Source organism: Trichechus manatus, unplaced genomic scaffold, assembly GCF_000243295.1.
Source record: "Trichechus manatus latirostris isolate Lorelei unplaced genomic scaffold, TriManLat1.0 scaffold00029, whole genome shotgun sequence".
Taxonomy (NCBI): Eukaryota; Metazoa; Chordata; class Mammalia; order Sirenia; family Trichechidae; genus Trichechus; species Trichechus manatus.
Window position 1 is genome coordinate 17,759,531 of NW_004443965.1, and position 25,418 is coordinate 17,784,948.

The window sequence follows — 25,418 nt, forward strand, 5'->3', positions numbered from 1 at the left end:
GGGGACATCTAGGTCAATTGGCATAACAAAGCTTATTAAGAAAATGTTCTGCATCCTACTTTGGTGAGTGGCATCTGGGGTCTTAAAAGCTTACAAGTGGCCATCTAAGATGCATCAGTTGGTCCCAACCACCTGAATTAAAGGAGAATGAAGAACACCAAAGACACAAGGAAAGTATTAGCCCAAGAGACAGAAAGGGCCACATAAAACAGAGACTTCATCAGCCTGAGAACAGAAGAACTAGCTGGTGCCTGGCTACCACCAATGACCACCAGGAACACAACAGAGAGTCCTGGATGGGGCAGGAGAAAGAAGTGGTACAGAACTCAAATTCTGGTAAGAAGACCAGACTTAATGGTCTGACTGAGACTGGAGGAACCCTGGAAAGCATGGCCCCTGTATTCTGTATCAGCCCAGAACTGAATTTCCGAGACCAACTCTTCAGACAGGAATTGGACTGGACTGTGGGAGGGACATAAAGTGATACTCGTGAAGAATGTACCCCTTAGCTCAAGTAGATACAAGAGACTAAACAGGCAGCTTCTGTCCAGAGGGAAGATGGGAAGGCAGAGAGGGTTAGGAACTGGTTGAATGGACATGGGGAATCATGAGTGGAAAGGAGGAGTGTGCTGTCACAGTATGGGGAGAGCAATTAGAGTCACATAACACTGTATGTATAAATTTTTGTATGGGAAAAAATAAAAAGAAAGCATAGGGGAAAAGATCAACCACACTAGCAATAGAAAATGAAAATGAAAAAAATAGAATGCATTAGTAAATTAGAGGAAAAAGGAAATAATATAAAGCTGGAGTAGCATCAATACCTTAAATGTGTACCACAAGGTTTTTCCACTTACTAAAGGTGGGTCACAAATTTTGCTGTGAGCTTCCATGTGAACAGAGTAAAGAGATAAATACAATCAGTTCTAAGATTCATATTGTCTGGTAGACATGACAAAAGGAGATATATCCACAAAGGAACACTTTCCTATTTGGAAGCTTTGATACCCCTCCAATGTGGAATCCTACCCTTTTGTAACATACAAAACTGACAAAACACTTTTTGCTTAGGTTAAGGGAGAAATTGATCTAAAACCAATGTAGACCAAACAGTCTTAAAAAGTAGAAATAACTTAAACAAGGTATTTACAGTTTCTCCCTATGCTGATTTAATTCCCACTACTGATATTTGAAGAGTGTTATAATGAATTGTGCAACGACCTGGAGTTAGGAAACCAAAAAAGAAGAACACCTTCAGCATTTCTCAAGCTGAAAGAACTGATGAAAAAATTCAAGCCAGAAACTGTAATATTGAAGGATTCTATGGGCAAAAAACTGACTAACACAGGATGCATCAAAAGGGATGGAAGGAATACACAGAGTCAGTGTACCAAAAAGAATTGGTTGATATTCAGTCATTTCGGGAGGCAGCATATGATCAATAACCGATGGTACTGAAGGAAGAAATCCAAACTGCACTGAAGGCTTGGCAAAAGACAAGGCTCCAGAAATTGATGCAATACCAATTGAGATATTTCAGCGAATAGATACAATGCTGGAAGCACTCACTTGTCTAAGCCAAGAAATTTGGAAGACAGCTACCTGGCCAGCGGGCTGGAAGAGACCCATATTTGTGCCCACTCCAAAGAAAGGTGATCCAACAGAATAAGGAAATTATTGAGCAATATCATTAATATTACACACAAGTAAAATTTTGCTGAAGATAATTCAAAAACAGTTGCAGCAATACATCGACAGGAACTGCTAGAAATTCAAATCGTATTCAGAAGAGGACATGGAATGAGGGATATCATCACTGATGTCAGATGGATCTTGGCTGTAAGCAGAGAATAACAGAAAGACGTTTACTTGTGTTTTATTGACTATGCAAAGACATTCGACTGTGTAGATCATAACTACACAGACTATGGATAACATTGCGATGAACGGGAATTCCAGAACACTTAATTGTGCTCGTGCAGAACCTGTACATAGACCAGGAGGCAGTTGTTCGAACAGAACAAGGGGATACTGCGTGGTTCAAAATCAGGAAAGGTGTGTCAAGGTTCTATCCTTTCACCGTATTTATTCAATCTGTATGCTGAGGAAATATTCCAAGAAGCTGGACTATATGAAGGACAGCGGCATCAGGATTGGAGGAAGACTCATTAACAACCTGTGATATGGAGATGACACAACATTGTTTGCCGAAAGAGAAGAGGACTTAAAGTACTTATTGAAGAAGATCAAAGCCTACAGCCTTCAGTATGGATTACACCTCAACATAAAAACAAAAATCCTCACAGCTGGACCAATAAGCAACATTATCATAAACAGAGAAAATATTAAAGTTGAGAAGGGTTTCATTTTACTTGGATCCACAATCAATGCCCATGGAAGCAGCAGTCAAGAAATCAAATGACATATTGCATTAGGCAAATCTGCTGCAAAAGGTTTCTTTAAAGTGTTAAAAAGCAAAGATGTCACTTTAAGGACTAAGGTGCACCTGACCCAAGCCATGGTGTTTTCAGTTGCATCATATACATGTGAAAGCTAGACAATGAATAAGGAAGACGGAAGAAGAATTGATGCCTTTGAATTATGGTGTTGGCAAAGAATACTGAATATTCTGTGGGCTGCCAGAAGAACGAACAAATCTGTTGTAGAAGAAGTACAGCCAGAATGTTCCTTAGAAGTGAGGATGACGAGATTTCATCTTTACGTACTTTGGACATGTTATCAGGAGGGACCAGTCCCTGGAGAAGGACATCGTGCTTGGTAAAATAGAAGGTCAGTGAAAAAGAGGAAGACCCTCAACGAGATGGATTGACACAGTGGCTGCAATAGTGGGCTTAAACATAGCAATGATTGTGAGGATGTTACAGGACCAGACAGCGTTTTGTTCTGTTGTACATAGGGTCGCTATGAATCAGAAGTGCCTCAATGGCACCTAACAATATAGGACTGATAGGAAGAACTCTCCAGTAAAACAGGGACAGTGTTCCCGTTAGCTCCTGTCCCACTTACCCCAGTTTCAAAGAAGAAGATCTACGGAGATAAAAGAGGCAAGTAATAAACACAGAATCTTCAATCATTAAAGATTTAAAAATATATCAGGAAAAGGTAAATACCTGCCAGACTGGCCTGCCCACTGTCAGTGGCAACATAACCTGCCTTGAGTCCAAAAGTATTCAGATCCTGAATGCTGAGACTAATTATCCACATCAGGATGTAGTGGATGGGCAGTTTGTTCCCTATATTCACCGGATACCCTAGAAAGCCTCTAAATGCAGATAGGCAGGGGCTCTTTCTTTCACATGCATCTGATGGTCTCCAGGCCAGAATAGCAGGTAAAGCCAATAGCTTTAGCAGGAACAAATTAATATACTTTTCATCTTGAAGCTACTGAGAAACCAGGGTCATGAGTTAAAGACATGAGAGATTTGGATAAAGTTTGGTCTCACCATTAAACCAGGCATTATAATTGGGTATTTGGCATCATGAGCTAATCTGATAGACATGGCCTTATGGAACTTGGCTTTGGAAGGTAGAATTCTATGGAAGTCAGAATGCCAAGAGTTCATTGGCTGAGGACACAGTTCCACTCTCCGAACTCAGAGAGAGATGGTTGATTAGGTACTGACATTTTTTATAAATGTACAAAGTTAGATAACTTGATTGTCTGGTAGTGTCATTATGAGAAGTAAAGACCCCAGATCTGTGCTCAGTCTCCTAAAAAATGTTTGCTCTGAAGCTGCTCAAAAATATACTTTTGATTGGTTAAACCTCAAGGAGCCCAGTACTTATTATGTGCATGGAACCTCCTTTTTGTTGGTGTAAAAGAATGTTGACTACTAATCGGGTGTTTCTGCTCTCCTGAGCAATTTTTCATTCCAGTGACTTAAAACTATCATGCAGAATGTTCTATGGGGGTAGAAATTGATGTGCATATTGTAACTACTTTTTTTTAAGTAGTGGAATTCAGAGGTTAATGTGAATATTTTACTAGAAAAATTCATTTTAGTAAAGAGTAAAAAATATGGCTATATTACAGTTATAAACCAAATTGTATATCAAAGCCTAAAGAAGACATATCAGCTACTATGAAAAGTACTTTTCTGCATTTCTAAGAAGTATTTTCTGGTGTTACTTTACTGTTTTCCAAAATGCAAAAAATTCTTGTTTTTCCTATTCCATATGATTTGTGATTTGTTTATCTGCTTGATAATATGACTAGGATAGAACTTCTGATGAAGAACCTAAGCTCCATTCTGGCTTGGATAGGAAATCATATTGTTCTTGCATCTGAAAAATCTCATTTTCTCTCTATTATGCATCAAAACTATTTAAAAAAATATATGAAGTCAAAGTGATTTCCAGGTGGTCTGAGGTCTGTTCTAAAACTTAAGTGTAGATTGTGTAGCGTAGATTGTGTATGTAGGTGTTTTCTCAGCATTGTTAAAGGACTATGTTATTCAGTAATTTTTTTTCTACTTCAATCTATTGCTTAGGAACTTTAAACAGTAAACAGCTATTCCCTTGGCTGTGGATAGACAGGAAAATTGTAGCCTCTATTTGGAAATAGGATTGTAGTGGGGGGGTGGGAACATGGACTTTAGAATCAAATTGACTTGAGTTTGAATTCTGACTTTGACCTTGTTGATATTTGACTTTGGCAAGACACCTAACTTCACTGAACTTCAGTTAACTCCTATATAAATTGATATAATTGTATCAAGCTTTCAGGGTTGCTTTGAGAATTAAAAGAAGTAACACATGTAAAACATCTAATACTAGTCCTAGTACTGAATTGGTACTCAATACAGTGTAGCTATTATTATATACATTTATGTTTTGTAGATTACAAAGTACTTTCCTATATAATCTCATTAAATCTTCAAATCACTCTTATGAAGAGGAAGGACAAGTATTATATCCCCATTTTAAAAATGAGGAAATTAAAGCTCAGCAACAGGCTAGTACCATGGAAGGGATCCAGTAAAGCATAGAATTTCTGGTTACTGATCTAGTGCTCTTATCACAAATGGAGCCCTTGGGAGGTGAGTGTGGCAAGGTAAGCTTCTCTGAGAGTTTGGTCACCCTTGACATTGTCTTACTTCCAGTCTAACCTTACCCTGCAGCAGAACCACATAGCTGAGAACATTCTGAAACTACAGGCCTTATCCCCAGGGAGAGGTGCGGGATAAGTGAAGACAAGGTACAGAGTTGATCCATTAATTATCGGTGTTATAGCCATGTCCTGAATTACAATTAGAAGACAAATATGTATTAACCACTTTATTCTTATACTTAATATGCATAATAAGGCAACAAATAACAGGAGCAGTGTCATTAATTTTCCTTAGGTTAGTATAAATTTTGTAATATGCGTTATGTTTTGAGAAATAAGGACTAGCTTTTAAGCACAGAATAGAGCTTGCTTATTTATTTTGTTCTTAAAGGAGACATTAAAAAATTACAAAGTAAAATTTTGTTTCTTAACATTTTTATAAGCTTAGGAAAGGGTTATGTGGATAGATGACATTTTAATTATATTCTGGCTATAAGGGTTGTATAGAAATAACTAATTTTAAAGAAATTTGCATAGAAAATCATGATATTAAACCTGACTGCTAGATTCAAGTTTGTCTGGACGATGTGGGTTTGTCAGGCTTTTGTTTTCTTTTTGTTTAAAAGTAGCTGTATGGTGAAACTACCAAAAAAATCATAAAAGTATCTGGGGGGAAAGAGAAGGTTGAATCAAAACTGGGATTGAGATAATTTATTACATGCACTGAACACTGAATTTAACCTTGGAAGTGCCCTTGTGTGAATTACTTTAATTAAATAATCAGATAGCACCTGTTAAATAGGAGCTCAAGAATTTTGCCTGGAACTTGTAAAAGGGAGTGTAGAAGCCAGACGTTTCTTAGCCCATGTGGCATCTTTGTGTGATTTAGAGAAAGGTGCCCTTCTGGGTGAACAAGGAGGGTAGTGGTGGTTTAGTCGTGGAATTCTCACCTTCCATGCAGGAGACCTGGGTTTGCTTCCCACCCGATGCACCTCATGCACAGCCACCACCCATCTGTCAGTGGAAGCTTGTGTGTTGTTAGGATGCTGAACAGGTTTCAGGAGAGCTTCCAGACTAAGACAGAATAGGAAGAAAGACCTTGTAATCCACTTCCAAAAATAAGCCAATGAAAATCCTGTGGATCACAATGGTCTGATCTGCAACTGTACATGGAGGTGGCACAGGACGAGGCAGCATTTCATTCCGTTGTGCAGGGAGTCGCCATGAGTCGGGAGTCGAGTCCGTGGCAGCTAACAATAACAATTGGGTGAACAAATAGGAAAACATGTCCTTTTTCACAGTACTGTGTCAAGTGCATGACTTGCTAAGCAGAGTATGGAGGATTTCAACCTCTACTTGTGCCCCCTCAACTAACAGGATACAACTTACTAAGAATATGCTACCACCCTGGAGAGGAAGGAGAGAATTACACGGTTGTTGAAGGCTGGTCTAGTGTAATAGGGGTGAAGTAAAAGTACATTTGGAGTGAAAGCAGAAATCATTTTATTTTGCCTGAGGCTGTAGGAGTCCTTGTGTCTTCCCAGCCTGCATCTCCTTTAGGTAGAGGAGAGGAAAGGGGAGAGGGGAAAAGAGTTTCTATTTCCGGCCTGCTTCTCACCTTTATTACCCATAAGACATAATGCAGTATTTTCAGAATTTTCCTTATTTGAAGGACAATTTGGGATGTATTTCTCTTGGAAGTAGAGGCATTTTGGCTGTATTTTACAAATGAAAGAAAGGAGACAAAAAGGGGGTCAGGTACTTGCCAAGATTACCCTATTCTTAGGGACAAAACCCGGATTAGAAAGAACCCTGGTAATATAAATGCCACTGCGAAGTTTGTCAATGGAAGCTTGGATTGCTTTCTGTAGCGACTTTTATGAGCCGTGAATTATTCTTTTTTAGGTTTATCTACCAACAAAAATTATTAAGTTTAGTCAAAAAGGAGATGCTTCTCAACAATCAGTATAATTGGAAGCACAAAATAGTCTGTAGAATGCTCTAGCTTATACAGATCTCTATTAAAAATGTGTTGAAGAAGTTGATAATATTCATTTCTTTGGAAATACTAAGAAGATCAAAAGATGCTGAGATCTGCAGCTTTGCTCTCTGGATTTATGTGGGGCCCTGCTGGTTGGTTTTCAGAGGGGGAGGATGCTTGATTAGTGTTAGCACCAGGAGGCTGAAAACCTGTCAGACTTTACATAAAAAATCTGTTGCTTATGCCCACTGTTTTCTGTTTGAGTTTCTGGAGAATGTCAGCATCCATTATCCTTAAGTAATTTAAAAAGTATTACTCCTTAAACTGTCCACTATTTTTAAACAAAACAAAAATGTATTTTATGTGACTTTTCCCTAAGAAATTACTCTTTTCTTTGACCACTCTCGTTTTTTGGAACCAGCATATACAACTCCTACTGAGCTTATTTCTAATCAAAGCCAATTCACAGAGAGCATCCACTTATGGAAACGTTGAAATCAGGAGAACAGAACACTAGCTGATGTATTCTATAAGCAGAAAGGCATGAGATCAAGTCCTAAGTCTACTGTAATTCCCCTAAGCCCTTCCATCCTCTATTCCTTTAACACCCTAAACACACTCCTGCCTCAGGACCTTTGCAGTCACTGTTTCCTGGAACATCCTTTGCACAAATATGTACATAAGTCACTCCCTCCAGTGTCTTTTAAGTCTCAGTTCAAATCCCACCTTATCAGAGAGACTTTCCCAGATCATACTATTTAAAATGGCTTCCTTCCCACTTCACTATTGATCGCCTTACCCTGCTTTATTTTTCTACTTTCTCGTCTCCAAACAGAGTAAGCTTCATGAAAGCAGGGACTTTGTCTTGTTAATTGCTGCATCCCCAGAGTACAGGCTGACACATACAAAGCATTTCATAAATATTTGCTGAATGGAAGAAAAACATTTAAGCCTGGTTCTTGGTGCCTTGTTTTAGGAGGGCTAATGATAAATAGGAGTCCCTGGGTGGTGCAAACGGTTAATGTGCTCAGCTGCTAACCAAAAGGTTGGCATTTAAAGAGGCATATCACAAGAAAGGCTTGTGATATATTTCAAAAAAATCAGCCATTGAAAACCCTACAGAGCACAGTTCTACTCTGACACACATGGGTCGCCATGAGTTGTAATTGACTCAACAGCAACTGGTTTTTAATGATAAATTATGATGTGCAAATAGGAAAGCCATCAAGGTCTAGACACCTTTCACTTAGGGTTTAGATTTGTTTGTGTGTATCTAGAAGAAAGGAGGAAGACCCTGGGTTACTGGAAGACAGGTTTTGGCTCAAAATAAAGAAGAACGTACTAATAATTTCAGCTGTTTAAATCTACCCTTCTGTAGGTGATCCTACAGATTGTATGACCACTTTGAGGATAATTGTAGAGGAAATACCAGCATGTTGTACAAATTAGGTTAGCTTATTTTTAACACCAATTTTTTTAAATTGTATAATTCTATATTGAATTAAAAATAGTGAGTTTGGCTCTTCTGCAAAATGCTGACAAGCAACTGTATCTATTATGTTAACACCTTAAACCAGGGGTTGGCAAATTGCAGCTTACAGGCCAAATCTGGCCTGCCAGATTTTTTAAATAAACTTTTCTTTGTAACACAGCCATATCCATTCATTTACATATTGTCTATGGCTTCTTTTATACAACAATGGCAGAGTTGAGTAGTTGCAACAGAGACCATGTGGCCCTCAAAGCTAACAATATTTACTATATGGCCCTTTACAGAAAAAAGTTTGCCAACCCCTACCAAAAACCAATAAACTGTAAAAAAAATAACACATGGAAACACATCGTATTATTATATTATAATAATTTATATTATTAAATAATAATTTTATATAAAAATAACATTATATTATTTACTCTCCCAAGTACTTGAATATTATTATTATTATGAACTATTGTATCAGTCAAGATCCAACCTGATAATATAACCCACTCTGAATATTTAAAGAGAGGGACTTGAATATAGGAAATTTGTTATATGGGTGAGGGAAAAGGCTGAGAAGCCCAAAGATTGGCATCATCAGGAAGATGCTACCACTCCTACCAGGAAAACACAGGAAGGGAGGTAGTTTTATCAGAGCCCAGAGGCTGAAATCACACAGAAGAAGATGGTACTATAGGGTAGGAGGGTGAGGGGAGAGGTTGTTGCCTGAACTGATGCCAAAAAAAAGACTCTGCTTCTGCCTGAGATGCTGCCTGAGGTAGAGAAGAAAAGAGAAATACACACTGGTTTTCCCCACTAGTACCTTCCGTTGCCTGAACCCAAGCAGAAGTCAGCCGACACAGAAGCCTGGGAAGTGGAGCCCTCAGGGTTTGTTCTCCTGAAATACGGAACAGAGCAGAGAGGTGACAAATGAGTTTGAGGGCACCTAGAGCCAGGACCAACACAGGAGCCAGGGACGGAGCTAAACATTTTACATGCATCCTCACCTAAGAGGTGAATACTAATATTATCCCCAGTTTATAGATGGGGCTCACAGCCATTAACTAAATAAGTGACCGAGTTGTAATTGAATCCAGGCCTACCTTGCTCTAAAATTCATGTTTTTCACCCTCTCATTTTATAAATGAGAAAATATAGTTTAGGAAGGATAAGAAACTTGTAACTGGTTAATGACTGGGCTAGGCATAGAACCCAAGAATTACTACATTTTTGCACATCTGAACAGTTAAAACCTTAAGCTATTATAGCGTTTAGAGAGTGTCCAGAGGAGGGAGGTGTTCTTTCTGTGCTCCAGTTTATTCTGAAATGGAGATTATTAATGATATCTACTTCATAAGAGTGTTGAGAGAGATTAAATAGATAATACATCTAAAGACCTTTGAGCAGTGCCGCAGAGCAGGTACTCAGTAGCTAGCTGTTGTTTCTGTGAATCTTATTATTAGGTTGACCCTGGGAGTGGTTATCTCAGAAAAAGAGTAGACAATCAGAAATTTTATGAAATGCTATCCAAGTGTTCATCAAACAGTAATATCCTCTTATTGGACATTTCCCTTTTCTTCCATTTAGGATAATCCCTATAAGACACTCAAAAATAGGATTTTTATTTTGTTTAAGTGAATAGCTGTCATGATGCCTTAGTTTTGTTATTTCAGAACTTTTTTTATATTCCAGACTCATCTTATCTATGAAATGTCATCCCCTAATAGGCTTCCATACAGTTCCTCTCTTTCATCTAAGATGGGCTTTTCCCAATTATACCAATATATGACCTTTCTTTCCTGTTCTTATGGTTTTACTTGGCTTAATAGTTTTTTTTTTTCCTTTGAAGTCCTTTTCCTTCATAACTAGCTCAATTCCTATAATACTTTGGTACATGCTCAAGTTTTTCTTCCTCAACAAATATTTCCTTAACTAATCACATGACACATTGATGTTTCTTTTTGTATTACTTCAGCACCTGTAGACAACCTGTAACATGCTGCCATGTACTATTTATATTGCCTGAAATAGTTCTGTCATTTTTCATTTGTATCTTATTTCTCCAACTAGATTGATAGTCATGCTTGGATGAACTTCAGGTGGTTGATGCTTTACAAATAAGTATTATGTGAAAACTTGTAATTAGAGTTCAAATTATTTATATCTTTTGAGATTGATGTTATTTGCATAAAAAGTAGCCTTGCTGCTTGGCAAAGCCTCTGAAAACTTTAGTCCTGTGTGGTTCCCTTAAAATGGCTAGAAAGGGAATGTATTCCCTTAATCCACAGATTAGGAGACCATGAAACACAGATTCTGGAAGCATATGCTTCCAGCATGGTACACTAGGTACCTTATAGTAAATAGTTATTTTTCATTTCTTTTTAAAGGCAAGCAAGGAGGGTGATTTGACAAGCAGAATCATTAGGGTTGGGATAGCAGTGTCATGTTTTAATGTGCTGAAAATATTTTAAAACTTAGGGTTCATAACAGACGGTAGACCTTCTGCCACTATTTTCTGAATCTGAGGCTTTGGACTTGATATGGTAGAAATTTGAAACATAGTATATAGGCAGTAGTGATGACCATACAAATATTTACGTATTGTGGTCTATTATTATTGCACATGCTCCAAAGGGACCATTCACGATGTACTGAGCTTGGAAAACTCTATAAAGAAAATGTACAGATCCAAGAGAGGATAGTAAAAAATTTCCTCAAATTATCTTTGAGACTGTCTGCAACATACTCATCATTTATTCACAATTAAGCAGTTTTATCGAATGACTTGTTCTGTTCTTCCGGATTTAAGGAGAATGTTTTCTCAGAGTTTCAAACACTGTAACTTTGTTTTTAAAGTGCCACAGCTGCAGGACTCTAAAAGATGAGTCAAATTAGGTCATATTGCTCAAACACTGTGATATGTTACACTTTGAATTTTTTGTGAACTCAAAGGTTGAGTTTAGAATGACCCTGTGGTATTTGGAATGTAGGCCTAGCTAGACTGACAGGATGTTTCTCTTTAAAAAAACTTCAGGTAAAAAGAAAAGCATTCCAAATTTTTAAAAAAACAAGTATTCTTCCTCTCAGCAACCCCTCCCACCCAGACACATATACATGTTTTGGACCAATTTACTATTTTACTGTCTGTGATGTTAACAGGTTAAATGTAAATCTTAGCAAGTCCAAATTCTTTGAATGTGAAGGTGTTTAGACTTGAGGCCTAGCTTTTTGCCCAGCTCATTCCACATTTTAAAATATGGTCTTTGTCAGGGCTAGACAGTAAACAGCTATAGTAGTAGAGCTCCAAACCACAATTAATAGTGCTAACTGTCATGTTTCAAACCTGCCTCTTGACTCCCTAAAATGAAGAACTGGGAGCAGCTGTGGCAACTGAACCTCAAATTCTGCAACCGAAAAGGATTTTGTGTTTTAGTTTCTTCACCTAGTTTTTATATGTGTTTATAAGGAGATACTTGATGGATTGATTGCAAAGTGGACTATGACATGTATCTGGGTGTAAAGTTATATGGAAACTGTCTAACACTTAACTTTGTTTAAATTACTGCAGTTATTTCTTCTATGGCTAAGATTACAATTCAGACACTTCAGTCTGAATGCTGGTTATAAAACAGTAAAGCAAATGTCAGAATTATAGCCAGAGTGAAGTGGTGAGCTAATTAGACAGAGTTCAGGCAATCTTAACTTTAAGGGACATTGTCCCTGGCTTTGGTATTTTCCAACAATCGTACCATTTATGATTTTATTTTATTTTAGCCATGTCCTTTGGGGTCCCGAGATTTTCGAGAGAAACAGTGTGCAGACTTTGACAATATGCCTTTCCGTGGAAAGTATTATAACTGGAAACCCTATACTGGAGGTAATGTATAACCTGGCAGAGGATTCTTCATGCTTGAGAGCTTTGCAAATTTAAAAATATATATAAATACATACACACGCATATACATTCATGAATATACTAGAAAAAATTAGCATTTACAAATAGGAGCAGGCAGGTGCTTATAGTACTGTAAAGTATGCATGTTTCAGTTTCTCTTTAATAAATTTTATATGTTAGTACAAATTATCAGAAATCATTTTAAAAAACCCACCTAATTCTATTTAACAAGATACAAAGTTATTAGAAAGGATATCTGCATATATACAAAGCCTTGTAATAATATTTTTGACTTCTGCCTGCAACTTCCTTGGGGTATAGGTACATTACTTTGTAAGTATTGAATATTTGGAACTATCACCCTAAAAACAAATTATAAGACTATAAATCAGCTCAAAAGAGGCCAGCAAAATCCATAGTCTTTGCTGGCCAAAGGACAAGGATATTGCTATAGATTATTATTCTTTTTAGTGTTGGGAACATTTTTGCTCTTTATTTTGGGCATGTATCAAACACTGATTGTTCAATAGGCATATGAACTTTTCTTAAGCTCCCAAAATCCAAACTCAATTTTGTGGAAATTTTCTCTTGAAAAAATTGAGTGTACTTTTAAACAAATTTATTTATTGTTCACTTGTTTTTTCTAACATTTCATTATGAAAATTATCCAACATACAGGAAACTTAAAACAAATTTACATTAACAACTGTATATCAACCACCAAGATTATACCATTAACATTTTATTATACTTTCATTATTACAGGTCTATTCATCTCTCTATCCATTCATCAGTCTATCCTATATTTTGATACATTTCAAAGTAAATTGCAGTGATTAGTACACTTCCCTCTAAATACTTACAGCATTAACCAGAGTTCAATATTTGTTTACTTTTTCTCTTTTGACGTAAGATTATGTAAAATGAAGTGCACAAATCTTAACTGTATTTTCCCTGAGTTTTGGAAAATGCATACACCTGTATAACCCAAACTCCTATTGAGATATAGAACATTGCCATTACCTCCAAAGTTCTCATAGTCCTCCAAGTCCTTTCCGATCAATAGCTGCCTCTACTGTCTCCTTCCAAGAAGTAACCACTGTTCTGATTTTTTTTCCTCCCCATAGATCGGTTTTGCCTGTTCTAGAACTTCATGTGGATGAGATCATGCCATATGTATACTCTTTTGTGTAAGGCTTGTTTAAGCCTAATGTTTCTGAGCTCCATCCACATAGTTGCATGTATAAGTAGTTCATTCCTTTTCATTGCTGAGCAGTATTCCATTGTATGAACCATAGTTTGTTTTTCCATTCTCCTATTTATGGACACCTGGGCTATTTCTAATTTTGGGCTGTTATGAGTAAAGCTGCTATGAACATATGTGAAGAAGTCTTTTTGTGGACATATGTTTTCATTTCTTTTAGGTAAATACCTAGGGATAGAATTACTAGGCAATAGGGTAGGTGTAAGTTTAGTTTTAAAAGAAACTGCTGTTTATCCAAAGTAATTGTACCATTCTATTCTCCCACCAGCAATGTATGAGATTGTATTTTCTCCATATCCCTGCCAACATTTGGTGTTATCAGCCTTCTTCTTGTGGGTGTGTAGCAGTGTCTCAATGCAGTTTAAATTTGCATTTTCCTGATAATTGATTGTGTTGAGCACATTTTCATGTGCTTATTGGCCATTCATATATATTCTTTTGTTGTCTGTTCAAACCTTGTGCCTATTTTTTAATTGGGTTATTTATCTTTTTGTTCTTGAGTGATTAGTTATTAGATATGTTTTATGAATATTTTCTCACAGTCTCTGGTTTTCCTATTACTGTTTTAATGGTATGTTTGGGTTAGTATAAATTTTTAATTTTGATGAATGTCAGCTTATCACTTTTTTTCTTTTATTGTCACTGTGTTCTGTGCCATATCTAATAAATCTTTGCCTACCTCAACTCACAAAAGTATTTTCTTAGGTTTTCTTTTATAGTTTTAGTCTTTGTATTTAGATCTGTGATCCATCTCAAAATACTTTTGGGGTATGCTGTCTATTTATAGTGTATTACGGACTCTATTTTGTTTTATTAATCTGTTTGTCAATCCTAGTCGGAACTGACTTGATGGCAACGAGTTTTTTGTTTGTTTGTTATGCCAGTACCACACTGACTTGACTACCATAGCTGTATACTTGGTCCTGAACACAGGTAGTGTTAAGTTCCTCCAACTTTCCAACTTTGATCTTCTTTTTCAAGAGTTTTTTGGATATTCTAAGTGCTTTTCATTTGTATGTAAATTTTAAAATCACCTTGTTAATTTCTGTTAAAGAGTTCGCTGGGCTTGTGATTGATATTATATTGACTCAATAGATCAAGTGAGGAGAGCTGAGATATTAACGATATTGAATTTTCCAATTTATGAGCATGGTATTTCTCCATTTATTTATGTTTTTTTTAAATTTCTCTTAGCTGTATTTTGTAGTTTTTGGTGTAAATCTATTCCTGAGAAATTTATGTTTTTGGACATTATTGTAAATAAAATTTTTGAAAATTTTATTTTTAATTGTTCTAGTATATAAAAATAAGATTGATTTTTATATATTAACCTTATATACTTGACTTTTCTAAATTCTTTTATTTGTTTTAATAGTTGTTTTGTAGGTTGCTTATGATTTTCTGGGTAAAGTCATGTTATCTGGTAATACAGCCTACCTGTTTCAATGTTTATGCGTTTTATTTCATTTTCCTGCCTTAATGCACTGGCTAGGCCCTCTAGAACAATTTGTGCATCTTTTGATTATATGTTTTTTGTACTTTATCCTGTTAATATGGTGAATTATTTGATGGCTTTTACAAAGTTAAAACAACCTTATATCCCCAGGGTAAACCTTATGTGGTCATGATATATTATCTTTTCATATATTGCCAGATTCAACAGCTAATATTTTATTAAGGAATTTTTGAATATATGTTCATAAGGGATATTAATCCATAATTTTTTTTCGTGTCTTTGACACGTTTTGGTATCATAGTTACACTGGCTTCCAGAAAGAGAATCCTTGTTTATTTCTGAAAGGTTTGTAAGATTAGAATTATTTTCTTCCTTAGAATAGATTTCATTAGTAAAACCACCCATCCTAGTATTTTATTTGAGTATGAAAAGTTTATTATTATTATTACAAATTAACTTCTTTAATAGATACAGGGGTATTTTGATTTTTTTACGTCTTCTTGTGTCAGTTTTGGAAATTGTGTCTTCAAGAAATGTATGTTACGTACATGTTATCCAATTTACTGACATCAAATTCATCATAACATTCTCTTATTACCTTGTTTAGTATCTATAGGATCTGTAGTGATGTATCCTGTTTCATTTCTGATATCAATAATTTGTATTTTTTCTCTGTTTTTTCTTGGTCAGTCTTGCTTAGGGTCTATCAATTTTATTGATCTTTTCAAAGAATCAACTCTTGGCTTCAGTACCTTTCTCTATTTTTTTTTTCCTATTTTATTGATTATTGCACTTATGTTTATTATTTTCTTTCTTAATTTGGGTATATTTTGCTCTGCTAAACCCCCCAAATTGGATATGTTGTATTTTTATTTCCTTCAATTCAAAATATTTTCTATTTACGTTGTGATTTTTTTCCTGTGAGGTATGGGTTATTTAGAATGGTGTTGTTTCAATTTTCAAATATTTGAGATTCCTAGGTATTTTTGTTATTGATTTATAATTTAATTTCATTGTGATTAGGGAAATACATGATTTTAAAAATTTAAGTTAATTGAGATCTGTTTTATAACAGCTTATTATCCATCTCTGGGGAATGTTCTGTATACATTTGACATGGATGTTTTTTCGGCATTTGCTGGATTTAGTGTTCTATAAATATCAGTTTTCTCAAGTTGACTAATAGTTTTGTTCAAGTCTTTTATATTTTTACTGTTTTTTTCCTGCTTTAGTTCTTCTATCAATTATTAAGGAAGATGTGTTAGAATCTCCAACTATTATGTGGCATTTGCTTTCTTTTTTGTAGGTTTTTGCTTCATGTATTTTGAAGCTTTTTTATTAGATACACATACATTTGGGATTTTTTCCTCTTGGTGTGGAGGGATAAGAAAACAAGTGTCTGAAATAATTTATAGATTGGATAATTAGCATCTAGATAACTGTATGCTTAGTGAATTAATCCTAAATTCATAATAAGCTTTTACTAAAGCTAATGGATTAATGTCACCTTTTATTTAGAGAATCATCCTAAATACCTCTTTGTTTCCATTTATTGTGGTAAAGATATATATTTATATGTAAGATCTTCAACAAGATGGATTTACACAGCGGCTGCATCAACAGTTTAAACATACCTGCTATTGTGAGGATGGTGCAGGACTGGGCAATGTTTCATTCTATTGTACATAGGTTTGCTATGAGTCAGAACCAACTCGACGGCACCTAACAACAACAACAACAACAAAACATTTGCCATTTCAACATTTTTTATATGTACAATTTAGTGACATTATGTTCATCATGTTGTGCATCCCTCACCACTATTTGTTTCCAAAATTTTCCATCACTCTTAACAGAAGCTCAGTGTCCCCTAAGCAGTGTGACTCTTTCCCCTTCCCTTCTGTCCCTGGTAACCACTAATAAACTTTGGCCTCTATACATCTGTACATTTACCGTTTCTAGATATTTCATATATGTGAGATCATACAATATTTGTCCTTTTGTAACTGATTATTTCACTCAGCATAATGTTTTCAAGGTTCATCCATGATGTACCATGTATCAGGACTTCATTTCTTTTTATGGCTGATTTCATTGGACCACAATCTTTTCATCCATTCACATGTTGACGGACACTTAGGTTGTTTCTACCTTTAGGCTATTGTGAATAGTTCTGCAATGAACATTGGTGTACAAGTATCTGTTTGCGTTCCTGCTTTCAGTTCTTTTGGGTATATACCCAGGAGTGGAATTGTTATATCCCCAAACTTTCCCATAGCAGGTGTACCATTTTGCAATTCCACCAGCAATGAATGCAGATTCCAGTTTTTCCACATTCTCTCCAGCACCTGTTGTTTTCTGTTTTTGTTTTGTTTTGATCATAGCCATCTTAGTGGCTGAGTGAAGCGATATCTCATTGTGGTTTTGATTTTCATTTCCCAAATGACTAATGATGTTGAGCCTTTTTTCATGTGCTTGCTCGCCATTTTTATTTCTTCTTTGGTGAAATACATGTTCAAGTATTTTGCCTATTTTTTGATCAGGTTGTTTGTCTTTTTGTTGTTAACTTGCAGGGGTTCTTTATATATTCTGGATATTAAACCCGTATTAGATATAAAACCAAAAAAAAAAAAAACCCAAACCCTTCGCCGTTGAGTCAGTTCTGACTCATAGCAACCCTATAAAAGGTTTCCAAAAATTTTCACCCTGTCTTTGTTTTGTTGATAAACTCCTATAATGAACAGAAGTTTTTAATTTTAATTAAGTCTCATTTATCTATTTTGTCCTTTTGTTGCTTCTGCTTTCAGTGTTACATCTAAGAATCCGTTGTTAAAAACTAGATCCCAAAGGGATTACTCCTATGTTTTCTTCTAAGAGTTTTATGGTTTTAGTGCTTACATTTAGGTCCTTGATCCACTTTGAGTTAATTTTTGTATGTGGTTTGATGTCTGCGTCCAGCTTCATTCTTTTGCATGTGGAGACTCAGTTGTCCCAGCACCATTTATTAAAGAGATTATTCTTTCCCCCATTGAACAGACTTAGCACCCTTGTCAAAAATCAATTGAGCATAGATATACAAGTTTATTTCTGAACACTGAATTCTATTTCATTGGTCTATATGTCAATCATACCAGTACCAGACTGTTTTACTTAGTGTAGCTTTATATTGTTTTGAGACTAGCAAATGTGAGTCTTCCTATTTTATTCTTCTTTTTCAAGATTGCTGTGACTATTCAGGGCCACTGGTAGTGCTATATAAATTTGAGGATCAGCTTTTCCATTTCTGCAACGAAGGCTGTTGGAATTTTGATCAGAGTTGCCTAAACACCTCATTTGAAAGTTCATTGTAGCAGGGAAAGCTGAACACATCTTCAGCAGTAAACAAAAAACAAATTTGTTCTTATCATCACATATTGTAGTGTGCTAAGGAATACTACCATAGCATTTATGTGTCCTGCTTCTCAAATACTTACATAATTAATATAATGTTAAAACTGAGTAAACCGAAGGCTCTTACATCTTCTTGTTTTAAAGCCTGATACATAAAATTTATATTAGATTCCAAAGAATTACAATAAAAAAATGAGAAAACAACTTTATTGGGTAGTAATAAAGAAAATCCCAGTAAGACATATGGAAATTTAAAGTAATTTTATACATAAAAATCTTATAAAAAATAATCTTCTTGCATGACAATCAACTGTAACAATGATCTCCTTTAGATGGAATGTGCTGTCTCTAATTTATCTAGTTCATCATAGTCTCTAATTTATCATAGTCTCCACCACTAACTCTACTTCCCTCTTTTACTTCACGGCTTCACCCTGCAGGAACATGGTTTCTACTTTCACTGAGGCTTAGGCAAGTCATTTCATCTTGCTCCTTTATTTTTCTTCATTAGAAGTAGCCATCTTCATTTTGAAGATAAATTTTATCAGCATAATTAGACCAAGACCAAAAGTGTGTTAAATTTACTGAAATAGAGGCTTCAACAGAAAGTATTTTTAAGTCATAACTTCAGTTAATAACTACATATTTATAAATAAGAGTTCTTTCATGTGCTGTTTGGAATAAAATAAATGTACATTCATTGTTCCTTTTCTAATATACTATAAAGCTATGATATGTATTTTTCTTGTTTTTTTAAATTGCTATTATTTGTACCTATTTTTCATTCCAACCTTAACAAATATAAATTTCAGTTACAAAATGAAAATGCTCAAGAAGTATTACATGCATTCTTTCACAAAACAAAATTAGATATTTCTTTAATTATTCAAGTTTAATGCTATATTTAATATTTATCTTTTATTTGCTAATTTCATAAAAATTATTCATATCTAATGCTATTATCAATTTTATCTTTGATTACCTAATGTCATAAGAATTTATCTCCAATGCTGAAGCCAACCTCATGGAATAGGATATGTTTAAGGCAGATACAAATTTAATTTAATTTTATTTTACAGCTACCATATCCCTGCTGGAAGTAGCAGAATTTTTGTATTAGCTTCAGTAACAAGTGACATGTTTGGCAGATATTCCTATTTTTTATAAAAGAGAATTGCCTCAAGTGTTTGATAAACTTTACTTCCTTAGTTTTTAAAACAGTTTTTATTTCATTCATTTTTTTTAATATTCAGGCACCTCCACTCTTATCCCTTTTGGCCTAAAATATATTGGAAATATCTGAATTTTAAACCTTAAAACTGTTCAGCAGGTTCTTATTCAATGAAAATAAACATGCAGTTTTAGCAAAAGAGAAAAGAAATGTCTATCTGAAATGTAAAATTGCTATGGATAATATTCAATCACTGTTTATTAGGAGAAGCACCCATTTATTTCTCTTCTACTATGTTTATCCAGGTGGGGTGAAACCTTGTGCATTAAACTGCTTGGCTGAAGGTTACAATTTCTACACTGAACGTGCCCCTGCGGTGATTGACGGGACTCAGTGCAATACGGATTCCCTGGATATCTGTATCAATGGAGAATGCAAGGTTGCTCAGATTGTGAATTTCACTCCTTTTTGTTGATGTTTTTGAGACTATCTTTTTCTGATATACCAGATCCTAATAAATGCTATGTTCAGTTTTAATAAAGAAAGCCCCATTTTAGAGAAATTTCAATTTCCTGAAGGATGACAATTTATGTAGTTAAAGGTAGAATGACCCATTCATATTCAAGTGCCATACAAGTGGAATTTATTCTGTTCTTCTAATTAAGTGTACAGTGGTTGTCAGAGCTATGAAAATATTTTAGACTTGAATTTCTGTTATTCTTTTGTTCTGTTTACAAACAAGATGATAGAAAAAGAAACGGAACAAGGATTCAACTCTTATTCATATGGCTACCATATGTTCTCATTGGAAGATTAGTATTTTTCCTCAGTGGAAACAGCTATGCTCCTCCTATTTTGTCTCCTTTTCAAGCATTTATAATGGTTTTCATTATGGAATTAGTCTTTACCTTACTGAAGCATTTACTTTAGGGAATTAGCCAGACTAGTTGGGAATTGTAGGAGCTATCCATGCTATTTTCCTAGACTTGTATATGAATCTTATCATAATAAGAAAAGTGTGTAGGTAGCCACAAAGGCCACTGTTTTCATAATTTTTTGCTTGTTTATTTTTTCTTTACTTTAAAGAGAAACACAAAAGTTAAGTCCTAGAAACCGAGAAAGAACAGATAAAAACACTGTCTACTTAGTCTTACGGTTTCTTGCAAAAGTTTCTATCCTTCTGGCTGCTTGCCTCCAAATGTATCTGATGATCCAATTTGTGTGTATGTGTGTGTGTGTGTTTACTTTATGTCCTTGAATTGGACAGTTATTTTTGTGACTATATCAAGTTTATTCAGATAACAAAGACCCAAAAACCAAAAAACCAAACCTGTTGCCGTTGAGCTGATTCCAACTCATAGGGACCCTATAGGATAGAGTAGAACTGCTCCATAGGATTTCCAAGGAGCGACTGGTGGATTCGAACTGCCAGGCTTTTGGTTAGCAGCCAAGCTCTTAACCATTGCGCCACCAGGGCTCCTAACAAAGTCCCAGGTACAGATTTAATTCAGACAATACATGCTTGGTGTTAATGGCAAAAGGTCAAATGTGCAAATTTAAGTGCCAAACTGCACATAATATATATAAAAATCCACATTTGTATGATTCCATGCAAAATTGAGAGGTAGAGTTTCAGCTTCTTAAATTCCATGCTTATATCTCCTTTCTGCTTATGGAAATTTTATTCATCTGGTGGAAATATATTCATTTTTAAAGATTTACATGGGCATGAATCCCACAACTAATCTTTGACACTTACAACTGGATGTCCAAAAAGAGCCAGTGGTTTAAAAAGAGCCAACCTTAATGCTTAGTCAGGACTCTTGGTGTTATAATAACCCTACATAGGACCTCCACATCTGAAACCTATGTCATTTTTTCTTAGTTCATGCATTTCTTGATTGGGAGTATAAGTAAGAGCTTGTTGCTAACAAGTGACACTATTTTAAGAACTGAAGCATGATATCTATAAATGAAGAAGTCTAGGTTAGAAATACAGGCATATGTTACTGAGGGATTGGAGGTTCTTTTTCCTTAAACTTATGTGTTGAGACATATTAGCTAGGACTTACAAGGGAATGAAAGTCAAAGTGGAAAGAGGAAAAGTATTTTCTGTTTTGATTTCCTTTACTGGAAAAGTAAGTAAATAAGTCAATTACATTTATTTGATTAGCTATGGTTCCAAGAATTCCTCTTTTTGACACACTGAATATTCTTCTCTGTTTTCAGCACGTAGGTTGTGATAATATTTTGGGATCTGATGCTAGGGAAGATAGATGTCGAGTCTGTGGAGGGGATGGAAGCACATGTGATGCCATTGAAGGGTTCTTCAATGATTCGTTGCCCAGAGGAGGTGAGTGTGTAGAGAGAACTCTTCCTCACACCTCTGGTGTACTTGGAATAGCCAAAACACTCGATTTTCCCCACTTATTTTGAAGTTTCCTCATTTAGACAGACAAGCTTATGTTTTTCCCAAATTGCTTTCAGTTCTGTAAACATTAAATGTGGCTTCATGTAAGATATTTTAAGGAAATATTATTTCCTCTCTACTTAACTTCATTTAGCCACATTTCTTTAAGATATGCATTCCCACAGAGCATTGATGGGAGGGTCATGTGTGGAAGAAAAAAAGAACCAATATTACACATGTGAGGCTTTAAAGATATCATGACGTAACTTCAGAGAATCATAAAAATACTCTAGATGTATTCATGAGCCGAAAAGGGAATTTACCAGTTTTAATAATTTATAAAATATAAAGTCAAAGGAAGAATGGAAGGATAAGGAAACAATTATTACTGAATGGTTACTAAATATTTATTTTCTGACTAAGGCTGTAGATGCTAATTATTACTGATTATCTTCTGTTTTCCAGGCTACATGGAAGTGGTGCAGATACCAAGAGGCTCTGTTCACATTGAAGTCAGAGAAGTTGCCATGTCAAAGAACTACATTGGTAAATAGCATATTTTGCTGGATTTTCAAAATTAATGAGGAAAAGCAGCACAGTATCATGAAGGAAAAGGCATACTACTTTGAGGTAGAATATTTTATGCTAAAATGAAAGAAGTTCCAAGTTTTAAAGGAGCATGTGTAAATGCTAAAAACCAGTTAACAGCTTATAGCTTAATCTTCACTCTACTGGTTGTTTGATTTTTTTGTTTGTTTGTTTGTTTTAATTGTCCTTTAGATGAAGGTTTACAGAACAAACTAGCTTCTCATTAAACAGTACACATATTGTTTTGTTTTTTAGCTTTTTTGTTTTATTCTTGTATTTTAAGTGAAAGTTTACAATTCAAGTTAGTCTCTCATACGAAAATTTATAGATGCACTGTTACGTGACCCTAATTGCTCTTCCTATACTGTGACAGCACACTTTTCCTTTCCACCCCTGATTTCCCGTGTCCATTCAACTAGCTCCTGACCCTTTCTGCCTTCTCATCTCACCTCCAGACAGGAGCTGCCTGTTCAGTCTCATGTATCGACTTGAGCTAAGGAGCACACTCTTCATGAGTATCATTTTGTGTCCCATAGTCCAGTCTAATCTTTGTCTGAAGAGTTGGCCTTGGGAATGATTTTAGTTCTGGGTTGATAGTCCAGAGACCATGCCTTCTGGGGTTCCTCCAGTCTCAGTCAGACCATTAAGTCTAGTCTTTTTACTAGAATTTGAGTTCTGCACCCCACTTTTCTCCTGCTCCATCAGGGGCTCTGTATTGTGTTTCCTGTCAGGGTGGTCATTGATAGTAGCTGGGCACCATCTAGTTCTGGTCTAGGGCTGATGCAGTCTCTGGTTTATGTGGTACTTTCTGTCTCTTGGGCTAATACTTTCCTTGTGACTTTGGTATTCTTCATTCTCCTTTATTTCAGGTGGGTTGGGACAAATTGATGCATCTTACATGGCCGCTTGCTAGCTTTTTTTTTTTTTTAAATTATTTTTTTTGTACTTTAGATGAAGCTTTACAAAGCAAGTAGTTTCTCATTAAACAGTCAGTACACATATGGTTTTATGATATTGGTTAACAACCCCACGACATGTCAACACTCTCCCTTCTCGACCTTAGAGGACGTTTTTTTTGGTGAAAATATACATAGCCAAAGTTGCACCATTTCAAAAGTTTCTACATATACAGTTCAGTGACATCGATTGCATTCTTCCATTTGTGCTGCTATTCTCACTATCCTTTTCCAAATTATTCCATCACTATTATCTTCAACTCACTGCCCTCTAGGCTTCCCCTCAAACCTTTTTAGTTGCTGTTGTCAATTCGATTTCACATAGATAATTCTTTTTTTGTTGATTTGTACCTTAGATGAAGGTTTGTAGAACAAATAGTGTCTCACTGAACAGTTATTACACATATTGCCCTATAACATTGGTTAACAACCACACGACATGTCAACACTGTCCCTTCTCAAACTTGGGTTCCCTATCACCAGCTTTCCTGTCCCCTCCTGCCTTCTAGACCTTGTATCTGGACTGCTGTGCCTCATTAGTCCTGTTTTGTTTTATGAGGCTGTCCAATCGCTGGCCGAACGGTGAACTTCGGGAGTGACTTCACCACCGAGCTAAAAGGGTATCTGGGGGCCATACTCTCGGGGTTTCTCCAGTCTGTCAGGCCAGTAAATCTGGTCTTTTTTTTGTAAGTTAGAATTTTGTTCTACATCCTTTTCCAGCTCTGTTCTGGACCTTCTATTGTGATCCCAGTCAGAGCAGTCGGTGGTAGCCAGGTACCATCTAGATGTACTGGACTCAGTCTGGTGGAGGCCATGGTAGCTGTGGTCCGTTAGTCCTTTGGACTAATCTTTTCCTTGCTTCTTGTTCTCTTCATTCTCCCTTGCTCCTGAAGGGTTGAGATGAGTGGAGTATTTTAGATGGCTGCTCACAGACTTTTAAGACCCCAGACGCTACTCACCAAGGTAGAATGTAGAACATTGTCTTTTTAAACCGTGTTATGCCAGTTGAGCTAGATGTTCCCCGAGACCATGGTCCCCATAGTCCTCTGCCCAGCAATTCAGTCCCTCAGGGAGTTTGGATGTGTCTAAGGAGCTTCCATGACCTTTCCTTGTACAAGTTGTGCTGGCTTCCCCAGAATTGTGTACTGTCTTACCCTTCACGAAAGTTACCACTTATCTATTGTCTATTTAGTCCCCCCCCACCCCTCCCATCCCTCGTAACCAACAAAGATTATTGCTTTTTGTGTGTAAACTTTTACATGAGTTTTTACAGTAGAGGTCTCATACAATATTTGTCCTTTTGTGATTGACTTATTTCATTCAGCATAATGTCCTCCAGTTTCATCCATGTTGTGAGATGCTTCACAGATTCATCATTGTTCTTTTTCTTTGCATAATACTCCATTGTGTGTATGTTTATCCATTCATCTGTTGATGGGCATCTAGGTTGTTGCCATCTTTTTGCCATTGTGAACGGTGCTGCAATGAACATGGGTGCACATATGTCTATTCGTGTGACAGATTTTATTTCTCTAGGATATATTCCTAGGAGTGGGATTGCACTTTGTAGTGCTTTTTTTTTTCTCTTTTGTGGTGCTCACGTTTTCTTTGTTCCTCTTACTCTCCTGTGCTGAGTCCCTTTTGTTTGTGGACTTTTTTTTTTTTCATTTCTTTTGTTTTTGTAGGTTTTGTTTTTACTGAGACTTTGTTTTTCTTCTTTATTTTGATGAGTAGGTTTGTTAACTTTCTTTGTGGT

General features: G+C 35.8%; 1 protein-coding gene and 1 pseudogene across 1 annotated transcript in view; both read left to right on the top strand.

Annotated features, from left to right (window-relative positions):
* ADAMTS6 (ADAM metallopeptidase with thrombospondin type 1 motif 6) overlaps window positions 1–25,418 on the top strand; it is a 297,249-nt gene that overhangs the window by 193,583 nt on the left and 78,248 nt on the right. Inside the window, exons 15-18 of the mRNA XM_004374547.3 lie at window positions 12,307–12,409; window positions 20,014–20,147; window positions 21,938–22,061; window positions 22,584–22,664. Coding sequence (XP_004374604.1) covers window positions 12,307–12,409; window positions 20,014–20,147; window positions 21,938–22,061; window positions 22,584–22,664 — 442 coding nt within the window. The remainder of the gene's footprint in view (window positions 1–12,306; window positions 12,410–20,013; window positions 20,148–21,937; window positions 22,062–22,583; window positions 22,665–25,418) is intronic.
* On the top strand, window positions 3,279–3,928 carry LOC105756194 (ribulose-phosphate 3-epimerase-like; annotated as a pseudogene).